Source organism: Chiroxiphia lanceolata, chromosome 21 (genome assembly GCF_009829145.1).
Source record: "Chiroxiphia lanceolata isolate bChiLan1 chromosome 21, bChiLan1.pri, whole genome shotgun sequence".
Lineage (NCBI taxonomy): Eukaryota > Metazoa > Chordata > Aves > Passeriformes > Pipridae > Chiroxiphia > Chiroxiphia lanceolata.
Window position 1 is genome coordinate 10,272,188 of NC_045657.1, and position 21,383 is coordinate 10,293,570.

Below are 21,383 nucleotides of genomic sequence, written 5' to 3' on the forward strand. Positions count from 1 at the left end.
TCCTGGGCTCTGACTTAAGGAATGGAGAAATTACAGGAATTTCACAAAACACAGTTTGATTCCTGTCTGCTGTTGTAAAAAACAGCTGAGGAGAGGTGAGGACATGGGGTTTGTTCAGCCTGGAGAAGGGGAGGCTGAGGGGAGACCTCAGGGGTCTGCAGGTTCCTCATGGGGGGCAGCTCTGATCTCTGCACCCTGTGAGCAGTGACAGCACCCAGGGAATGGCTGGAGCTGTGTCAGGGCAGGCTCAGGTTGGATCTCAGGAAAAGGTTCTTCCCCCAGAGGGTGGTTGGGCACTGACCAGGCTCCCCAGGGCAGTGGGCACAGCCCCAAGGCTGCCAGAGCTCCAGGAGAGTTTGGACAAGGCTCTGAGGGACAGGGTGGGATTGTTGGGGTGTCTGTGCAGGGCCAGGAGCTGGGCTGGATGGTCCTGGTGGGTCCCTCCAGTTGAGGATATTTGTGGTTCTATGAAAACCTTAATGAGAAAAGAGTTTCCTCTCCCTGTTTTCAGCTGGAGAGCAGCTGTCCATGGTCCCTGGGAAGGTGAGCACAGTTCTGTTCCCAATGCAATGTTCCCAGTGTAGTTGGAGATGGTGTGTTAAGAAAATACCAAATCCCAAACCCACTCCTAAGTTACTTTTCCTCAAGCAGAGTGTTGAGGGCTTTCTCCTCCCTTTCAAGCACCACAGTGCTGTGTGCCATGTGCCACATGCCAACTCTTGGTGCCTCCCAGGGAACATATATAGGACCAGAGGCCAGCAAGTAACACAGAAGAATATTTAATCACAGTCTCCTCTGGTCCAAGCCTGGACATCAGCTAAAGTGCTACAGTGTGTCCCCCTTGGCTCCTCACAGTTTGTCTGCTCCCTCTGCCCCATCCTGCCCTGCAGGGAGGGTTTGTAAGGAGAATGCCTTGTGCATCCAGGGTTTGGCTTTTCTCCTGGACAGCTCCCCACAAACCACCCGGGGAGTCCCCCTGCCCTGCTGCTCGGGCACACGGTCCCTGTGCCTGTGGGTGGGGGGGCTCTGGGGGTCCCCTTCCCTTGGGGGCTGGTCTGTGGGGGGGGTCCCTGGGTCTGTGTCGTGGTCCCTGGGTCTGTGTCATGGTCCCTGGGTCTGTGTCGTGGTCCCTCGGTCTGTGGGGGGGTCCCTGGGTCTGTGTGTGGGGTCCCTGGGTCTGTGTTCTGGTCCCTGGGTCTGTGTCTGGGGTCCCTGGGTCTGTGTCGTGGTCCCTGGGTCTGTGTTCTGGTCCCTGGGTCTGTGTCATGGTCCCTGGGTCTGTGTGGGGGTCCCTGGGTCTGTGTGTGGGGTCCCTGGGTCTGTGTGGGGGTCCCTGGGTCTGTGTCATGGTCCCTGGGTCTGTGTGGGGTCCCTGGGTCTGTGTGGGGGTCCCTGGGTCTGTGTGGGGTCCCTGGGTCTGTGTGGGGTCCCTGGCTCAGAACGCTGCCAGCTCCCTCAGGGCGGGCTCGGCGCCGCCGCCCACGCGCAGCACATGGATGCCGGAGCTGGCGCTGGCACAGAGCAGGGTGGAGCTGTCACAGGCGGCCAGCGAGGCCAGCGGGCCAGAGCCCTCCAGGGACAGCGTGGCCAGGCAGGCTGGGGAGGGAACAGAGGGACACCGAGATGAGGCAGCACCACACCGACCTCCCACCTCCCAGCTCTGCCCTCCTGAGCTGCTCCGTTTGCTCTCCCGGATCCACACATCCAAAGGCACCGGGATGTGGCCTCTGGAAGAGAGACCCTCCCCCCTGTACAGCCCCCAGGGGATCTGGGCATTGATCTGGGCACTGACTGGCTGACAGGGATCCAGAATGGGGTCAGGCTCTGCCCCTTCCCTGGAGAGGAAGCAGGGCTGGATGGACAGACAGACCCCCCTGGGCAGAGCTGCAGGGTTTGCCTGGAGCCATTCCCAACACGCCTTTTTCTCCCAAATGTCTTCCAGTCCAGAATATGTTTTCCTAAAGTCTGCATTACACTCACACAGTTTTGATGAGCCTCCAAAAAAGGAAGAGAAATCAGACTGACAATATCCAGCACCACATCAGCCCTTCTGTGCATTATTAAACCCCCCTGAGGCAGAGTTTGTGCAGACACACAGCCCAGTGTTGAGTTGTCAGAGGAGCTGCCCTTGGCACAGACTGACAAGCAGCTGCCTTGTGGTGACCTGCACCCTTCCAAGAGCAGCTGGATCACAGTCACCCAGCTGGGAAGGCAAGAGGATCAAAGCTGCACCTTGGCGTGCACAGGCACAAGGGCACACGAACGGGGAAGAGAAACAGCAGGTCCCTCTCTGTGGGAGATCCTCAGGTTTCTATTTTCAACCCATCTTAAAGAAGTGCACTTGGAGAGGGGCTTAACCCTGGGGAGTGTCTCATGCTGGTGCCTTGGACTACATTCCATGCAGGGCTCTCAACCTGAACAGCTTCCCAAGAGGTCTCTGCTGCTGCACAAGGGTTACCAAGAGCCTGCTGCTATGGCAGGGCCTGGCAGGTAAACAGCCTTTGTGCAGCTCAGGGGAGGACTCAGCCCTCAGCACCAGCTTTAACCCCACAAGTCCCCTTCAAGAGGGCAACCAAAGTGAGGGCAGTGGCTGAGCAGCCCTCTGTCCTCCAGCACAACCATTCCTTACAACTCTTCAGTGGGATCTCTGAAATGCTCTGGGGTTCTTTTTTATCATTTGTTCATTGCTGAACTTGGATGTATCTTTAAAAGCTATCTCATAATTCTTCCTTTTAGTTTAGGAAGGACACTTGTCACCTCTGACATGCACCCAACCCACCTCCTCCTCTGCAGGGCAAGCAGAAGCCCCTGGCTTTGCTCTGGGGGATGTCTCCACCCTGCCCTGCAGCTGGAATGGAAAAAATTCCAGAGATTTCAGGCTTCATCCCGCCCATCACCACCGGGAGACAGACAGAAGGAAGCAGTTTTGTTCTCCCAGAGCACCGAGGATGGGCAGGAGCCCCCCCTACCTGCCGTGTCCCGGTGCCAGACCTTCACTGTGCTGTCGCTGGAGGATGTGGCGACGCTGGGGGCGAGGGCTGGGCCCCGGGGGAGGAAAACACACGAGGTGGTGGTCTGGAAATGCCCCCTGTACTCACACACCCGGCCCCGGGTCTGCCGCAGGTCCCACAGCTGCAAGGGAACAGGAGAGCTTAGAGCCGGGTCTGACACTGTCAGAGACCGGCAGGGAGCCGACTGACACAGGAGGGAAGAGGGGGTTGGGTAAATTGCTCCTTGCCAATCCTCAATGCCCATTGCCTTTGTCCCTGCTCCTGCTCACAGTCCTGGGGAATGTCAAATCCCAAAGGATTTTCACCATCGATGACTATTCGAGCCCACAGAGCCAAGGCTGTGCAGGCAGGTAACAAGGCTCCAGCCTGGTCCCATCCTCAGCACTGCCCTTCCTGGGAGGGATGGGATGGGATGGGATGGGATGGGATGGGATGGGATGGGATGGGATGGGATGGGGGGGGGATGAGATAGGATGGGGAGGGATGGGATACTCTCATCTTCTTGATCCTCACACACAGGGCTGAGAACCTGCCAATTCTAAGTTCAGTTCTGTCTAAGAGACACAGAATGCCAGCTCTGAACCCCAGTGTGGCTAAATGCTCTAACCAGGTTTGGGGTCACTCAGACATTGGCACAGCCCTGTTTGTGTTGTGAGGCAGCCAAGGAAACTCCAAAATTTGTTCACGCTGACTGGACCTCCCTAATCATTGAACACTGTGGGGTTTTCTCCTTTTCTTCAAGTGACTTTACCGTGTTCCTGCTTTCAATGCCTTGTATTTTCAGAGGGGAAAACGTGGATCTGGGAAAGATTCCCCAGGGCACAGAGGAGAAAGGCAAACGTTGCTCAGCAGCACCACAGAATAATGAGCTATTGTGAAAGCTGAATCTCTGGTTTGGAAACACCTGGAGCACAGGGGCCCTTACAGGCTTTCTGCAAGAACCTCATGCTCCTCGATGCCTTCTGTTGTTTTTTCCCCTGTGTGTTTTACTGAAATAAAATCCCAGACTGGTTTGGGTTGGGAGGGACATTAAAAATCAACTAGTTCCATCCCCCTGCCATGGGCAGGGACACCTTCCACTAGACCAGGTTGCTCCCAGCCTCATCCAGCCTGGCCTTGAACACCTCCAGGGATGGGGAAAATCCTAGTGCTTTAATCAGGAACATATTCTCTGACATTCCCTGAGCAGAACTTCCCAAAGGGACAGGCAGGAAGACACTAAGCTCTGGCGCTGGCTGGTGACACCAGCACAAATCCAGTGCAGTGGGAGGACTCAGATCCCTGGAGCACTGCTGTGCTGCTCTCTGCTGTGCCCCGTGGGCACCGGAGGAAGGAGCAGGGGCCCAGCACACTCACGGTGGCCTCTCCGCCCTGGCTGCTGCAGAGGCAGTACCGCCCGTCCTGGCTCACGTCACAGCACGTCTGGATGTGCTGCTTGGCTGGGAACGTGTGTGCCACCTGCAGCTCCCGGCTGTCCCAGATCCTGGGGGGAACAGGAGCGGGGAAGGGCACTCTGGGCATCATCTCCATGATGGGCTTCCCTCTGTGCCCTCCCGCTCTGCCCTTCTGCCATCCCTCCTGGGGCAGCCCCCTCCTGCCTCCCAGATCTACCCCTGCAGTTATCCATCCTGGAGCACTCTCCAGCCAGAGCAGCTGAGCTGAGCTTTCTGTTCCACAAACTCTCCTTTTCACCTGCAGTCACCACCCAGTGCTGCTCACAGCCCAGTGCCCCTGGTTGTCCTCCCCTGGCACTGTGTTCCAAGGCCCAGGTGAGCTGGAAAGTGGCTTCTGGCCACACCAGCAGCTGGTCATGACAACCGCCAAAGAACAGCCCCTTGTGCACTGGCATCTTCCCTACACCCCACCTGCCCCCACTCCCTTCTCTGTGGCCACATGTAGGACTTACCTGGTTGTTTTGTCCTCTGAGGTCTGGATGACATAAGGCTCCCCAGGAACCCAGCACAGGTGTGTGACCTGTGGACAGGGAAGGATGAGCAGGAGCCACCTCTGTGTGCAGCCCAGGCTGTGTCTGCTGTGGATGCACAGCCACCTGAGCTCCCACCCTCTCCCTCCTTGTGCTGGATTGGGAGCTGGAAATGTTGGATGAAGGTGTTTCCTGCTCCCCTCCTGGGCCCAGTCCCTGGACGTGTTTCAGGCAGGGAGGTGCCTGCAGCTCACCAGGACACAGAGCCCTGGGAACAGGGATACCATGGGCACCAGGGGATGGTGTCCACACCAGCTCCACTGCTGGGCTGGTACAGGAGGGAATGCAGAGTGTGGGAGCTGGGGGGGCTCAGCCTGGAGAAAAGGAGGCTCAGGGGGGACCTTCTCACTCTCTGGAACTCCCTGACAGGAGGGGGGAGCCAGGGGGGGGTCAGGCTCTGCTCCCAAGGAACAAGGGACAGGGTGAGAGGAAATGGCCTCAAGTTGTGCCAGGGGAGGTTTAGTTTGGATATCAGGGAAAATTTCTTCACTAAAAGGGTGGTCAGGCACTGGCACAGCTGCCCAGGGCACTGGTGGAGTCCCCATCCCTGGAGGGATTTAAAAAATGTGTGGATGTGGCACTTGGGGACATGGGTTAGGGGTGGCCTTGGCAGTGCTGGGGGAATGGTGGGACTCGATGGTCTTAGGGGGCTTTTCCAACCTCAGTGATTCCATGATTCTGGGTGCTTCCTGACAGCTCAGAGTCAGAGCATTAATAAACTGACATATATCTCTTGGTACCTTTGTGCTCCTGGACTTGTTGTCAAGGCAGCCTGGGCAGAGCCTCCAGGGCTCCCTTTGGCACCAAGCTCAGCAAATTCCCTCTACACAGCCTCGTGTGAAAGAACCACGTAGGCAGTGAGGTGCCAGGATGGGATGGGAGGAAGCAGCAGCTCCTACCAGATTCCTGGAGATGGTGGCCCTGGCCAGACACTCCCCAGTCTCTGTGTCCCATTTGCACACGGTGTTGTCTCGTGAGCCTGTGCACAGCTGGGAGGCATCTGCAACCACAAGGGAACAGCAAACCCAAGTCAAGAAGCATTGTCAGTCAATCCCTGGGGACTGGGGGTGTGCTGTCCCTCACCTGGGCTCACAGCCAGCCCAGTCACGACCAGCTCATGTCCTGGGAAGTGCTGGCTTGGCCCCGACGCCCCGTGAAGCTCCCACATCATCACTGTCTTGTCCCGGGATGCACTGAAGACTCTGCTGGAGTCAAGGGCAGAGGTGACCTGCCAAGGACAAGAGGAGGAAGCTGGTTATCCTCCCAGCCAGCCCAGCTCTGCTCAGGGACAACATGACATTTGCTGTCCTATCACAGCCCAAAACACGCAGGAATGTGCCTGGGGAGAGCCTGACCTTCAAACTCTGTCCCACATCTCCCCAGAGCCAGGGAGTGGGATGGTGGATGGGTGCTCTCTTGGTCTCACAAACCATTCATTTTATAGGAAAAACTTCCTTACAAACCCAAATGAGCCCAGTGCTTGGATGCCTTGAGCACTGGGGTGAATGAAGCCTCCTCTGTCCCTCCAGTACCCCAACCCAAGGGACCCTCTGGGGCTGTCCCTGGTCGAAGTGCACACACATACACACCCCTGGATGTCTGCTCTCTGAGGAGGGTGCTGGGCTTTGTCATCACAGTCCCAGAAGGGAAATTAAAGCCCTGCTGTTCCCAGGATTGGCTGACTGTGGAATAACACGTCCAGCAGAACGAGACCTGAAGAAAAGTGAACAGTGTCTCCAAATCAAAAACTTGATCCCATAATTCATCCTTAACCTTTGCTACACAGTCTGCTGGAGGGGAAGACAGGCCTCCTGCAGCCCTGTTTAGTCTGGATGCACTTCTCCTTGCTGCTTCCCTGGACAGCAGAGGATCAGCTGGGACTTTGGGAAAGACCTAACGTGTTCTGATCAGGGAATCATGAATCGTTAAGGTTGGAAAAGACCTTTAAGGTCATCAAGTCTGATTGTACCCAGTTAGATACCAGGGATACTCTAGTCCCTCTTTCTAGTGGAGCAAAGGGAGCCCTGTGTGATGCCAAACCAGTGCTCCATTATTCCTGGCTCCCCAGGAATGCTGACAGGAGACCCTGGAGCTCTCACCTTGGTGACCTCCCGCTCGTGGCCGACGAAGCGCCGCAGGGCAGCCCCGGATCTCCAGCTGCACACAGCCACACTCTGCAGGGACAGGGCAGGGTCAGCAGGGACACAGGGCAGGGAGGCTTTCACACTGTGCACAGCCCACAGGGGAGGGAACAGGTTCCTCTGGTTTGAGCTCCTGCAGCAGATACAGCTGTCTGTAGAGCCAGGTAACATAAGGACCAGTGATTCCAAGCCTAGGTGAGACCACTTGATGTGATCTGAGCTCAGGAAAGGTTACAAAATTTGATTCTATGTGCTTCAGTGTGCGTCCTCACTCCAAGCTCATCTTTTCTTTCTAAATTCAGGGACTGACAAAGTTGTTACTCTCCCAGAATGTTCACAGAACAGTTGAACACTTCAAGGAAATGTTCAAAGCTCACATATAAATCTTATTTTCAAACCTGTTGACATGTTTTCCCTCCCATGGGCCATGGCAGAGGGTACCTCACCTTATCCCTGCCCCCTGACACACACAGGTCTGGTTTGAGAGCAGCCACAGAGGTGACGGCGTCGGTGTGAGCGGGGCTGTGCCGCCGAGAGGTGCCGATGGATCCTGTCTGTCCCACGATGGATTCTGTCTGTCCCACAATGGATCCTGTCTGTCCCACGATGGATCCCGTCTGTCCCATGATGGATCCTGTCTGTCCCACGATGGATCCCGTCTGTCCCATGGAGCCATCGGCCCTGCAGCACGGACAGACAGGGTGGGAGCTGCAGGGCGTGTGAGACAAGGCCAGGGTGCCATTCCTGTGACACCAGGTCTGGGAGATGGCACTGCTGACACCATCTGATGTGACAACCCCTGCCTCAGACAGCCTGAGAGAGGCTGTGAGCGAACCAGGTGAGATGGAACAGACCTACCCCACCTCTAGAGCTGCCAAATATTGGTATGTTTGCTCACTCTGTGCTGGTGCAAAGAGTAAAAGAGATTTTGATCTCACCAGCCCCCACTGTCACTCACATGGGTCAGGCTCAGCTGCTCTTTGCTGTGACATCTCCCTGGCCACACAGTGCCCCCCAGCTCTGTGCCCCCCTCTGTGCTCTCAGCTGCTCTCCAGGCAGAGATTCCCCCCCTTGCTGCCAGACACCGAATTATCTCACCTTGCCAACAAAAGCAATGACAGTCTCTGAAGAGACAGCGAAGCAGTTTGGATATTTGGGCCAAAGAGCTGTTCCTGGAGCTGTTCCCTTCAGAGCTCTGCCTCAGCCATCACAGGGCACGGCCACTCCTGTGAGTGACACTTGGGACTTCAGCCCCCCAAAGAAGCTGAGCAGGCTTTAGGAGTGAGAGACAAAAGTGAAAACCCGATTCACACATTCAGTAATGAAACTGAAACCACGTGCTTGCTCTGTTCTCTGGTCATTTGTGTTCTCTGTTCACTCTCCCACCTGGTTTATTAACAAGACACGCTCACCCAGCATTGCTTTACCTGTATTTGGTGGTGTGGAAGCTGAGTTTACTCTGCAGTTTCCCCATAGCCCTCCAACGAGCAGAGGTGTCACATCAGCACCTCAGGCACCTGCTGCAGGGAGACGACCTGTGGGTGAGGGGACACAGCATCGCCAGGGATCCAGAGGGGTTTCTGCCTCTTACATATACAGGGTAAGGTGCTGGTAACACATTATTTACATCCCAACATCATTTAGAATAACAGGAAAACCTCAGAGAAGGGGACATCAGGAGGTCCTGAGCCAAATCTTTGGCTTAGAGCAGAGCCAGCAGCAGGGTGAGGTTACTGGAACCTCATGCTGAGCTTAAAAACACCCAGGCTTGGGGAGGCCACACCAGAGAAGGAGCTGCTGCCTGTTGTTCTTCTAGTGCTTTACACTTTCCTCTTACTCCACTATCTGGTCTTGACTTCCATATATCCAGGTGAGGAGCCTCTGGCAGAGCAGGGCTCAGCATCTCTCCCTCATGTCCTCACAGGTCACAGACTGAGCACAAACCAGTCTCAGTGACAGTGAATTGTCATAGACAATAACTGGCTGCTGCTAAGCTCAAGGCACACTAATTGGATTTGCCCTGCACTATGTGTATGTTGGCATTCCCATCTTCTGGGGTTGTAGTACTTAGCTAATAAAATTCAGGAACCCCCCCCCCACACACCTTTTCCAGCAATGAAAAAACCTGCTTGAAGGCTCTGCCCACAGAAACTGGAAAACCAAATCCTGGAAGCACTGAGCAAGAGGGGCTGGGTTTCTACAAAACAATTCCCTTTCTAATTTTACCCTGACAGCCCTTGTGATTAGCAATTAGTAATACCCAGTTAATCACCACCTGCTCTATCCATGAGTTTGCATGTCCCAAAGATGTGAGGAATGATCAATCTCATGGCTGAGAGGCCATGACAATTTGGCGATTTACTCCTTTCAATCAGACCCTGATTGTTTCAGCACATGAGGGATGTGATTTTTTTTTTTGACAAGGGAGGAGCCTGGACATTGTTTCTCCTGCAAAACAAGATTCTAGAAAAAGCCAAGATGTAAATTCTGATTTTTAATTACCATGTTCCTGTTTCCCAGTTAGTTTCCCCACTCCTGTGGTTAATGCAGTCCCTACCTGCACATGAGCTCCGAGGGAGGACACAGAGAAGCTGCTGGTGGCCCCAGGAGGCTACAGGGAAGGTGGGAGCTCTGTCCTGTGTCTCACCGGGCTCTCCTGCCTCTTCCCCACTGCAAGAAAGAGCATTTTCTGAACCCTGAGTGAGAGCAGTTCTCAGGCAGGATGTTCATCCAAGGTTTTGCTGTCTGCATCCCAACACGTTTATCATCCACCTGCTCCACCACAAAGCTCCAATAACACAGGGATCCAGCAGCAACTGGACACGAAGTGTCACCTCCAGCAGACTGAGTTTCACGCTAGAGGATCTCCTTATGCTCCCTTCTGCCTTAAATGTACCACTTGACAGAAATCAAACACATTTTTTACTAAATGGCTTTCAAAAAATAACCCACACTACTGCCTCTACCTGTCCAGGCTCTGCCGTGAAATCCTTTCCATGGATAGGGAATGACAACAGCCACAGCAGTGGGCACAGGGACCCCAGTAGAGCTCCCCCCATCCTTATCACCCCTCGAGGAGGGTGTTTGACCGTCTTTGTGGAGGACAGGATGACATCCTGGCCCTACAGCTGGGGGTGACCCTGTGAGAGCGGCGCAGGTCCCTGTGCTGGCAGTGTCCCCGTGGGGGATCGCTGGGGGCATCCTGGGTCCCTGTAGATGGGGTGGCCCAATGGGGCTCAATGGGGCCATCCTGGCTCCCTGTGATGGGGGTGGCCCTGTGGGGGTCAGTGGGGCCATCTTCGGTCCTTGTGACGGGGGTGATCCCCTGGGTGGTCAGTGGGGACATTCCAGGTCCCTGTGATGAGGGTGGCCCTGTGGGGTGTCAGTGGGGGCATGCCAGGTCCCCGCGCTGGGGCAGCCCCACAGATGCGATATGGGGCAGCCTGGCAGGGACGAGGCGGGCGCAGCCCCTGGGAAGGGTTTGGGAACAATCCGTGTCCCTGTGGTCGGGGCAGCCCCGCAGCCCAGCCCGGGACCCCTCCGCGCACTCACCGTGTCCGGAGCAGCCTCGTCCCGCCGTGTCCCTCCCAAGGCCAGTCCCGCTGTGTCCCTCCCAAGGCCGGTCCCGCCGTGTCCCGCCCGGGGCGGGGCCGAGCCGAGCTCTGCCGGGCGGCGCCGCCGCCCCCGCGGCAGGTGCGGGCACAGCATGGCCCGGCGGGGCGGGCCGGAGCGGCTGCGGGTGAGCGGGGGGACCTGGCCCGACCTAACCCCGGCCCCAACCCCGACCCCGACCCTGATCCCGGCCCCGACCCCGACCCTGATCCCGGCCCCGACCCCGACCCTGACCCTGATCCCGGCCCTGACCCTGATCCCGGCCCGGGGCTCGCCGGCGGCTGAGGGGAGCCCGGGCGGGGCGGGGAGAGGGGCCGCGTGTGGGACTGGGGAGTGCCGGCGGGGCGTGAGGGTTCCTGAGGGGGGAGCGGGAGTCCCTGGGAGGGTGTGGGGGTCCCGGACGGGCTGTGGGTCCGTGAGGGAGTGGGGGGTCCCTGGGGGGTGTGGGGCCGCAGAGGTCCCTGCAGGGGTGTGTGGGGATCTCGGATGGGGTGTGGGGTCCTGGGGGGTGTGTGGGATCCTGGGGATCTCTGGGGGCGTGTGGGGGTCCTGGACGGGATGTGGGTCCGTGGGGCAGTGTGGGGGGCCCTGGAGAGAGTGGGACCCTGGGGGTCCTTGGTGAGCCGTGGGAGTCCTAGGGGGGTTTTGGGGCCCTGGAGGGGTGTGGGGCTGCGGGGCCCCCTGACCGAGTGTGGGGGTGCCAGACAGGACTGGTGGGATGTGGAGGGGATGTGGGACTCTGGGGGTCCTTGGTGGGATGTGGGTGCCTGGGGGTCCCAGACAAGGTATGGGGGTGCCTGGGGGTCCTTGGGCAGGTGTGGGACCCTGGGGGTCCTTGGCGGGGTGTGGGGGACCCTGGTGCGGTGTGAGGCCATGGGAGGGGTCTCCTGTGGGGAGGGGGAGGCTCCCTGTGGGGCTGTGTAGGGGGTCCCCTGTGGGGAAGGGGCTCACTTTGGGGTGGTGCAGGAGGACCCTGACAGCTGTGGGGCTGGGTGGGGTCAGGCTGGTGGGGGGCTCGGGGTGCTGTGGCCCTGTCCAGGCCTGTGTCCATCACCTGCTGTTCCATGTCCCAGGACAAGCTCGTGGACCGGTGCGAGCGGCTCCAGCTGCAGAGCGCGGCCATCACCCGGCATGTGGATGAGGTGCTGCCTGCCAAGGACCAGGCTGTCCTGGTGAGTCCCTGCCCCTGCCAAGGACCAGGCTGTCCTGGTGAGTCCCTGCCCCTGCCAAGGACCAGGCTGTCCTGGTGAGTCCCTGCCCCTGCCAAGGACCAGGCTGTCCTGGTGAGTCCCTGCCCCTCTCCCAGCACAGCTGGCCCCGTGTGCTCTGTGCTCACCAGTCCCATTGGAGATGCCGAGCTCTGGGGGGCTCATCAGTGTGCAGGGGTTGTCCTCTCCTACCCCACAGCTGTAGAAGTGGAGTTCTAGGGTGTGCCTGTGATTGCTGCCTCGTCTGCCTAAAAAATGTACATGGACAGTACATTTCTTGGTGTCAGTGCATAGCAATCAAACATCTCACTAGGACCAGTGTCTCAGCAATTCCTGGTTTCATTTGTTCCTTGCTGTCACTGAGGATGAGGGCAAAGGACAGTTATAGAATCATAAAATCACAGAGTGTTTTGGGTTGGGAGGGCCTTAAAGATCATCTTGTTCCAACCTCCTGCCATGGGCAGGGACACCTTCCACTAGCCCAGGTTGCTCCAAGCCCTGTCCAACCTGGCCTTGGACACTTCCAGGGATGGAGCAGCCACAGCTTCTCAGGACAACCTGTGACAGGGCCTCCCCACCCTCACAGGGGAGAATTCCTTCCCAATATCTCATCTATCCCTGCCCTCTGGTAGTGGGAAGCCATTTCCCCTTGTCCTGTCCCTCCAGGCCCTTGTCCAAAACCCCTCTCCAGCTCTCTTGGAGCCTCTTGAGGCACTGGAAGGGGCTCTAAGGTTTTCTCAGAGCCTTCTCTTCTCCAGGCTGAGCAGTCCCAGCTCTGTCAGGCTGTTCTCATGTGTCTCACCAGTAGTGAATCCATGGAGATCTGCTGAGGGACAGGACTCTGGTCCTTCACAGGTTGTCACAGTTAGGCCAGGAGGCTGTAGGTGGGTTTGGGACTGGTTGTCCCATTTACCTGCACTTGTATCATGACAGTTGCTGTGGCCTGGGCTCAGTTAACAGAGTAATGTTGATGGCTGAGCCCACAGGGAGCCGGCAGGAGCAGCTGGGGCTCTTGCTGGGGCTGCAGCCAGGCTGATGTTGCTGCTGTCCCTGCCCTGGCAGAACGCGGCCAACGCGGCGCGGGAGCTGGTGATCCAGAGGCTGCTCTTCGTGGGCAAGGCCTGCGAGAACGAGGAGCAGCGGCTGCTGGAGAGGGTGCACGCGGAGGAGGAGAGGGCACACCAGAGCATCCTGACCCAGCAGGTGCACTGGACAGAGGCTCTGCAGAAGCTGGGAGCCCTCCGGACCTACCTGGTGGACATGATCACCAACCTGGATGACCAGGGCCTGCTGGTGAGAACTGCTCCATGTTCTGAGGGACGGGTCAGTCAGCCCAGAGGTCACCTGGACCTCTTACCGTGGGACTTAAATATGGTGTTCAGCAACTGCTGTGCTGACAGCAAGGAGGCAGAGCTGGACAGGACCTACATCTGCAGGTCTAGCTCAGGGAACCTCCTTGACCTGGTCCTGACAAGCCCCCGTGGTTTCTCAGTGGTTCCCAGAGCATCTGCTCTGTCTGATCCTGCTCTTGCTTGCAGTGAGGTCCAGAACCACCCATGCTCAGGTGTCCAAGCTCTTGGCTTGCAGCTGCCCTTAGGCCAGCCAGGACAGCTGTGTGCTGAGAGCTGCTCTTACAGCAGTTCATCGTGCCACCAGTTTTCAACTGTTGTGTGTAGTTTGAATCAAAACCGCTTTGGGAGCACCTGCATCTCTTCTGGAAAGTCCCCCCCGTCTTCTGGCACAGCTCTATTTGGGATATTTGCTGTGCAGAGCAGCCTGTGCTTCCCCTCCCTCAGTTCCCTCTCTGGTTATTGAGTTGTCTGGGTTTACCCAAGCGATTCCTCTCGTTTTGGAAGGGAGCAGGATGGCCTGCCACACCATCTTAGCTTCTGCTCAGCCTCTGCTTCCCACATGGAAGTTTGTGAGAAAGAGGGCAGCAGCTCTGCTTGGAAAACGGACACGACCCCATAGAGAGAGGGCAGATGTTCCTTTGGTAGGAAAAGCAGTGTCTGTCCTGCCCCAGCACCTCAGCTGGGCTGTGGCTGCACCATGGAGAGTAGAGGCTGGAGAGCAGGACCCATCAGCTGCCTGTGCCAGAGAGCAGCCAGACCCTTTTGCCACATGGTGAAGGGGAATTAGGGACCATGTGTTCTCCACTTGGATTGCTAGTGTTGGTACTTGTGTCTATCAGGAATCAGCATGTGCCATGCCACTGGCCTGCAGATTAGATATTTTCCTACCACTTTACTGTATCTGGAGAATGCTCATGACCAGCAGGAACAGAAACAAGTGGGACCAACCACCTGACTCTTGACTTAGTTCCTCTGCCACCACCCCCCTTGCTGAAAGCCCTGGGGCTGTTTGCTGGAAGCACAGGCTGTTCCTGCAGCATTCCCTAGTGGAGTGGGAGCAGAGGGAGGGCAGCAGACAGTGCCCCAACTGGATGTAGAGGATGTATTGCCCTCAGCCATTCCCACTCATTTTCTGAGTTGAGGGGTGGGAAGTGCTGCAGCTAAGGAAAATGGATGTTGGATGCTCCCCCTGCTCCCCAGGGTTGCTGTTGGGGTGAGGGGTGGTTTCTCTGGGTCAGGAAGGAGAACACTGCTCCTGGGTCCTGGGTTTGCTGTGCCCCAGCCTGTGTTTGGGATCTGTGGGCATTTCAGCTCTGGTGACTCCTTCTTTCCTTGTCCCCAGAGCGCAGAACGAGAGATCTTCGAGAGGTCAGTGCCTGGCTGCTCCTGCTCCTTCCCCTGACCCTGCCCCAGGCTCCCCTGCCTCCCTGCAGCTCCTGTGCAGTGCCGTGGCTCAGGCACCTGAGGCACCTCTGTCCTCCCTCGTGCTCTTCTGCTGGGAACGAGAACACAGTGCAGAGGACACAGAGACTCCGTGTCTGCTCCGGAGCAGCCTGGCCCCTGGAGATGCTCCATGTGCAGTGCCAGAGCAGCAGCCCTTGTTTACAGGAGAACTTCTCCAGCTCCTTAGAGCACTCCCCGGGGCTCGCTGGGGGTTGGAGCAGGCCTGTCCCTGCTGTTGGCAGGAGGTGGGATGGTCCTGGTGGGAAGCTGGTGTGCTCCGTGCTGGGGTGGCTGGCACAGCCTCAGTGTCCCCAACAGCACCGTGGGTGACACTGGGCTGCCCTTCCCTGAAGAGGCACCTCGGGGGCTGGGTTTTCACAGCCTTTTATCTCCCTGGCTCCTGTGGGGGTGCTGGCCCTGTGCTGCCCAGAGGGCTGGTGGGGTATTTGTGCCTGTAGAGAGTACAGAATGTGCCACAGCATGTCAACACCAGCCTGTGCCACAGCCTTTCCTCACAACCACGAGCTGTGTGGGTGCTGCAGGCCACAGGAACAGCAAACCGTCTGTGTCTTGCTGTGCTGGGTGAAACCCGGCTCCTGCCACACCCCCTGGGCTCCAACTGTTATAAAGAGGGAAATCTGAGTCTCTCACTGTTCATTGGGCTCCCTTTGTACCTTGATGGCCGCTCTCAGACACATTTATTTACCCTGTGTCTGCTGAGTGAGGAGCTGTTGATTCAGGCTGCTGGGATGTGTTTTACAACACTGCAGTCCTTTCACAAGGGACTGTAAGCAAAGCCAACCGAAAGTATCACTTAAAGTATCACCTAGGGCGAGAGCTGGCTCAGAAACCCTCTCTGGGGTCACTCTGCAGCCAGAGCTCCTCTTTAACCTCTGACATACCTCCTAAGTGACCTTTATAAACACCTCCCAGCACAACAAATCTCTGTATTTTGAAATTACTCCTATTTTCCGTTGCTAGGACAGAGGTGGCAGAGGGAATCTTGGAGCCACAGGAGTCCCTGAAGTTAAACTTTAATCAGATGTGTGTTCAGAGTCCACTCCTGCACCGACTGTGGGCCTCTGCTGTGCTCTGCTGCCTCACAGGTCAGTGTCTCACCAGCTCTGGGGATTCCTGCACCCTCATTCATGTTGGGCCCTCATGTTGTGTCAAAACCTGGTGCCCTGTCCTGCCCCTCTGCTCTCCCAGCCCCTGCTTGTTTCCTGGAACCCCCCAGCCAGGGGAGCAGCAGCAGCAGCAGCTGTGGGAGGTTTGGGGGGTGCACTGGGGGCTCCAAGCAGGTTGTGGCTCAGAGCAGAACCAGAGTTTGAAAAGACACTTTGTTTTATCAGCTCTGTGGCTTAAGCTCACGTGGTTTCTTTTGCTGTTTCCTGGGTGGCTTGGTGACAGCAGTGAAGCTGACTCTGCTGGGGAATCTCTGTCACAGAAATCCCTCTTCACCACGTTCAGCATTGGGTTGCTGGGCATTTTAAAAGAGGGTGAGTTCACCTGTGGGATGTCTGTGAGATGCTCTGAGCAGCAAAGTGAGCAGTGAGGAGATGCAGCAGCTTTCTGCTCACAGGCCGAGATTGTGGCTGTGCACGAGCTGGTGGTTTTTAGGGCTGTTTGTGCTCTGGCTCAGCTCTTTCTGTACAGCTGGGGCTGCACTGGAGGTGTTTACTAGGCCAGTGACAGGCTCTGGGTACGGGTTTAGCAGATTGGTGTTGGCTGTGTTGAGCAGGGAGAGACAGTTTTCTCCTGGCTGTGATGTGCTTGGGTGGCTGGTTGTGAAATGTTTGCTTTTATTCTGACTTTCAGGCCATCACTAGAGCATTTCAAAGGTGAGTTTTGTTTCTCAGAGGTGGCAATGTCCTTTACAGGTTGCCTTGTGAAGAATCCCTGGGGTGATTTTCCCAAAATTTTTGTATTAACTTTGCTGATGAGCTGCTTTCAGTTTTTCCCTGTTTCCAGGCCCCTCTCCAAGGTCTGTGCTTTGGCCTTTTCTTGCTCCTGTAGTTTTGACTTCTGCTTGAGAATCTGTGCTACCAAGCACCACATCATCTGTTTCTTCTAGTGCAGACTCTGATGTCGTTCTCCCTTTGTGATTCATTTCCCTCTTTTGAGTCTTTGGATGCTGGCAGTCATGGAAGGTGTCCCTGCCCATGGCAGAGGGTTGGGACTGGGTGATCTTTAAGGTCCCTTCCAACCCAATCCAGTCTGGGGTTCTGTGCCAGCTCCTGCAGTTGTGCGTTGACAGTGTCACACAGGATCACTGAGGTTGCAAAAGGCCTTCAAGATCATTGAGTCCAACCTTTGATCAGTCCCCACCTTGTCCCCCAGCCCAGAGCATTGAGTGTCACATCCAGTCATTCCTTGGACACCTCCAGGGACGGGGACTCCACCACCTCCCTGGGCAGCCCCTGCCAATGCCTGACCACTCCTTCCATGAAGAAATCCTTCCAGAAAGAATCAGTTGAGCAGGTTCTTGGCTAATGTTCTGAGCCAAAAAGTCAAGGAAGAAACCTTGCCCTAATTCTCTTTGTTGTGACATGTTTTTTTTAAGGATTCCTCTCCCAGTACCATCCTTGTAAAATGTGATGGCTCTAAGGCATTCAGTGCTTGTAGTGGGTGTGTTGGTGCACTTATTACACAGGAATTTCACTCTGTTTGGGTTTTTTTGAGTGTGTGGTTATATTTAACGTGTCATTATTGCATGCTGAGGATTCCTGTTGTATCCTTGTGGATCTCCTCAGTCCACAGTCCACCCAGGACCAAACCTTAGAGATTTAATATTAACTGCAGCGGTCTGAGCTTGTTAAGACACAGTAATGTTATGTGTCACTTTGTGGTCCCTTCTCCCAAAGGTAGTTGAGCAGTTGGCTGTCTTGTTTATTTGCTTGAAAACACAAAATTCCCAGCCTTGACAGCTTGCTCCAAACCTCTCAAAAACTTGGAAAGCAGCAGGAAAAAGAGCCTCCATTTCCCTCTCAGAAATAAACACGATTCCTTTGATGTCTTCACTTGGCATCCAGGCTTCTGTATCACTTACATGTGAGGTTGGCAGCTTTTCCCTTACGCCAAGAGATGATGTAAATCTCCTGGCACAGTTTTGGGAGGCATCTGGGTTCATGGGAACTTGGATTTTTAAAAGCAGTCAAATGTGCTGCAGCCAACGTGTATGTGCTTACCAGAGCTGTTAACTGTGTTAACCTGGCATCCCTCATCTCCCAAGGCCACCCTGATGGGTACAGTACACAGAGAAAATAGATTTGGGGGTGAGATGAATTCCTGATTTCATCATTAATCAGAATATATGGGAGAATCTGAAGGGCAGATTTAATCATGACAAAACACCTGTGTGTGTGGGAAAACGTGCTGATCTGAATTACTCTGCTGTCACCCTGCCGGTGCTCCCCCTCCCTCAGATGCTCCCCTGGAATTCCACCACTGTGGTGTCTCTGGGGCGGTGTTTCCCTGGGTGGATGGTCCCTGTCCTGGAGCACCGGAACGCAGCCCTAGGTTAGATGTGTGCTGCACAACACGGGGTTTAGTGCCCTCCTTCTGTCAGAGGAAGATAATTTCTGGTACTGCTCCCTTTTCTATGAATTCAGAGCAGCTTTTGGCTTCCTGGAAAGCCACCCTGCACACGGGCAGCGTGGGCAGCCACGGCCACGGAGCTGTGGAGGGCACGACTGGGCTTTGGCTGCTGCTCAAGGAAATAAATCAAGGGGCTGAGGCTGGCAGCTGCAGCTGCAGGGGATGTGGCTTCAGCTCCTCCTTGGGCTCACTCTTGCCTGCAATAGCTCCCACCTAACATGGAAGTGTGTGTGGCATTTCCCTGCAAAGGGATCATTCAGCCTCGGTGCATCTGCCAGGGAGCACCTGGGGAGGTGCAGCCCGAGCTGCTGCTGGGTCTGCTCCCTGTCAGAGGGATGTGACCTGGGCCCTGGAGCAGACTGGGCTCTGGGCTGACCCTGCTCAGGGTGCAGTGGGATGGTTTGGTTTCTTAGGGCCTCATCCTGCCGTGTGCTGGGCGCTGAGCAGAGGGTGGTTGGGCATTCCAGGGTAGAGCTGGGCAGGGCTGGGACAGTGACTGACTCCCCTGCTCCAGCCTTGCTTCCGTGGCAGTTTAAGACCTAAAATGAATGAAGTGAGAGTGGGGGAAGGCAGGGCAAGGAGGGGCAGCCACTGTCAGGAACTGGGAGCAGGTGAGTCAGCTGGACATCAGCCTCATCTCTGCTTCACAAATTTAGGGATGGAGGGACCCAGTCGTGCAGTTACTCAGCACTCACTGGGTCTGCAGACCCCCTGAGGGGTGTCGGGGAGGGCTGTGCAGCCAGGCCAGGGCACCGTGATCTTAGAGGTCTTTTCCAAAATTAGTGGTCCTGTGATTCTGAAATGGTGCAGACCCCCATGGGGTGCAGGGTCCTCCAGCCAGCCTGGCTCACCCCGGGCTGGGTTTGTGCAGCTGGGCAGCCCCTGACTTCACAGCAGAACCAGACTGAGCCAGGGCTGTGCTCATCTCTAAGCCTGGTGCCACCTCCCCCCACTGCTCCCAGCACCTCAGGGTGGGTTGATTAACAACTGGGGCTTTGTAGCAGGAAAGAGATTGCCCTGCCCAGCCCTCTCCATCCCTCCCCGTTCCTGTTTTACCGGCTTTGCAGGTTTTCTGCTCACAGCCCTCTCCTTGCCAGGCTCTTGGCTCACCCTTGCTGGGGGAGGAGCAGCCAGGCCCACCATGGGGGTGGGAAGGGACAGGAACTGAAGTTTGGGTCTCTCCCAAAAGCAGGGTGAGCTGAACCTGCTGAGTTCTATTTTGTGGGAAGTCAGGCCAGGGGCAGAGTAAAGATGAACAGCATCTTTGACTCTCTAGGGCTTCATGCAAGGGTGTAGAGGTGCGTGGGGAGTCTGGGCTTAGGTGAGTTTCTGCTTTGTTCTGGCCCTGGCTGAGAGAAGAAGCTGTGGGAACGGCTGTGCTGGCACCCCTGGGAGCAGATGTGTTCCCAGCAGTGATGTGTGAGGAGAGGGTGGTTGTGGTTCTGTTTCTGATGGCCATAACTGCTTCATGTGGTTCAGGTGAGGGCTACCAACTCTGTGCTCACAGTGTGGCTTCTCTTTCAGGCTCCCAGGAGATTCACATCGATGAGAGAACCCTCAGCCCCCACCTCAGCCTGTCGGAGGACGGGAGAACGTTGACCTTCAGTCCCAAGAAAGCCAAGGTGGACTTGGACTGCCCGGAGCGGTTTGACCACTGGCCCAATGCCTTGGCCACTGCAGCTTTCCACTCTGGGCTGTGTGCCTGGAAGGTGGGCGTGGAGCAGAGCTGTGCCTACAAGCTGGGGGTTTGCTACAGCTCCGTGCCCAGGAAGGGCTCTGCCAACGAGGGCCGCCTGGGATTCAACGCAGCCTCCTGGGTGTTCTCGCGCTACGACCGGGAATTCCGGTTCCTGCACGCGGGGCAGCCCCAGCCCGTGGAGCTCATCAAGGCCCCGGCCCAGATCGGGGTGCTGGTTGACTTTGCGGGGGGAGAGGTGCTTTTCTACGACCCCGACTCCTGCACCATCCTCTTCTCCCACAGGGAGACCTTCACGGAGCCCGTCTACCCCGTGTTTGCCGTGGCACACCAGAGCATCTCACTGGTCCAGTGAGCAGGGCCTGAGTGTGACTGTGTGTGCTCTGCACTGTGTCCTGGGGGGAAAGGAGCCCAGGCAGGGCTATGGGCTGTGTACAGTGTTCAGACAACACCTGCTTTCACACTACAGCTCTTCTTCATGTGTTTTACAGCAGCTCTCCTCTCCTGTGTCTGCCATGCTGGGGCGAGGGGTCAGGGAACGCCTGGCTGGGCCAACTGCTCTTAGGTGGATTGTTTAATTTCTGCCTGACCAAGGGCAGCTTTCCAGCCTGGCGAGAGGCTGTGAAAAATGGGACAAATAGTAAGAGGTGTGTATGGAGAGATGGCAGGGAGGAGACATGTGGAAAGGGAAATAACAGCTCTACAACTCCCTGACAGGAGGGTGGAGCCAGGTGGGGCTTGGTCTATTCTCCCAAGTAACAAGTGACAGGACAAGAGGAAACAGCATCAAGTTACTCTGGGAGGGTTCAGGTTGGGTATTAGGGAAAGTTTCTTCACTGAAAGGGTGGTCAGGCATTGGCATAGCTGCCCAGGACAGTGGTGGAGTCACCAGCCCTGGAGGGGCTTGAAGGGTGTGTGGATGTGGCACTTGGGGACATGGGTAAGTGGTGGCCTGGGTAGTGCTGGAGGAATGATTGGACTTGATCCTAAAGGTCTTTTCCAACCTAAATGATTTTGTTAGTCTCTGATTGGGACCCAGCTGGAGACACACTTTTGGGAGGAGCTGCCCCACTGCAGAGCAGGACAGTGCAGGGAGTTGTCCCCTACTGGGACAGGGGCACCCCTGAGGGGCTGTGGCTGCTGTCCAAGCAGGGGGGCAAGCAAAGAGCAGCAGAAAGAAACCAAACCTGAGGGTCACCAAAGGGAGTGGGGGTTGAGGTTAACATGGTGCAAACACAGGGAGCTGATGGAAGGCAGGGAGGAAGGAGAGGTGTTGGCCTGGAGTTGAGCCAGGGAGCAGGGCAAGGGGTTTAAATTGTCATCTTTATTTCTCACTGCC

The 21,383-nt window shown here is 56.5% G+C and overlaps 2 protein-coding genes across 12 annotated transcripts; one reads left to right on the forward strand and one right to left on the reverse strand.

Annotated features, from left to right (window-relative positions):
* Positions 1–1,254: 1,254 nt before the first annotated feature.
* On the reverse strand, positions 1,255–11,877 carry WDR31 (WD repeat domain 31). 11 transcript variants are annotated; one of them, XM_032708309.1, is made up of 11 exons: positions 11,803–11,877; positions 9,694–9,806; positions 8,564–8,671; positions 7,583–7,817; positions 7,095–7,169; positions 6,079–6,223; positions 5,895–5,995; positions 4,918–4,985; positions 4,368–4,494; positions 2,970–3,132; positions 1,256–1,596 (listed from the first exon to the last, which is right to left on the reverse strand). In XM_032708309.1, the coding sequence occupies exons 3-11, from the start codon at positions 8,608–8,610 to the stop codon at positions 1,436–1,438; spliced, it is 1,122 nt and encodes a 373-aa protein (XP_032564200.1). In that variant the 5' UTR covers positions 8,611–8,671; positions 9,694–9,806; positions 11,803–11,877; the 3' UTR covers positions 1,256–1,435. The 11 variants fall into 11 exon arrangements, with proteins under 11 accessions (XP_032564202.1, XP_032564203.1, XP_032564195.1 ...); XM_032708310.1 differs by lacking the exon at positions 11,803–11,877 and adding an exon at positions 10,947–11,040; XM_032708306.1 differs by lacking the exon at positions 11,803–11,877 and adding an exon at positions 10,689–10,772.
* Positions 10,825–20,532, forward strand: BSPRY (B-box and SPRY domain containing). The gene is made up of 6 exons (XM_032708317.1): positions 10,825–10,875; positions 11,822–11,920; positions 13,019–13,249; positions 14,651–14,676; positions 15,733–15,857; positions 19,873–20,532. The coding sequence occupies exons 1-6, from the start codon at positions 10,843–10,845 to the stop codon at positions 20,397–20,399; spliced, it is 1,041 nt and encodes a 346-aa protein (XP_032564208.1). The 5' UTR covers positions 10,825–10,842; the 3' UTR covers positions 20,400–20,532.
* The last annotated feature ends 851 nt before the right edge of the window (positions 20,533–21,383 follow it).

Coding starts and splice junctions, on each gene's coding strand:
- WDR31 (XM_032708304.1), bottom strand. CDS start 7,812: ATGGCTCCATGGGACAGACGGGATCCATCGTGGGACAGACAGGATCCA. Junction 6,224..7,094: donor ACGAGCGGGAGGTCACCAAG/GTGAGAGCTCCA, acceptor TGTCCTTGGCAG/GTCACCTCTGCCCTTGACTC. Junction 1,597..2,969: donor CTGGCACCGGGACACGGCAG/GTAGGGGGGGCT, acceptor TTCCCTCCCCAG/CCTGCCTGGCCACGCTGTCC.
- BSPRY (XM_032708317.1), top strand. CDS start 10,843: ATGGCCCGGCGGGGCGGGCCGGAGCGGCTGCGG. Junction 10,876..11,821: donor GCGGGCCGGAGCGGCTGCGG/GTGAGCGGGGGG, acceptor TCCATGTCCCAG/GACAAGCTCGTGGACCGGTG. Junction 11,921..13,018: donor CCAAGGACCAGGCTGTCCTG/GTGAGTCCCTGC, acceptor CTGCCCTGGCAG/AACGCGGCCAACGCGGCGCG.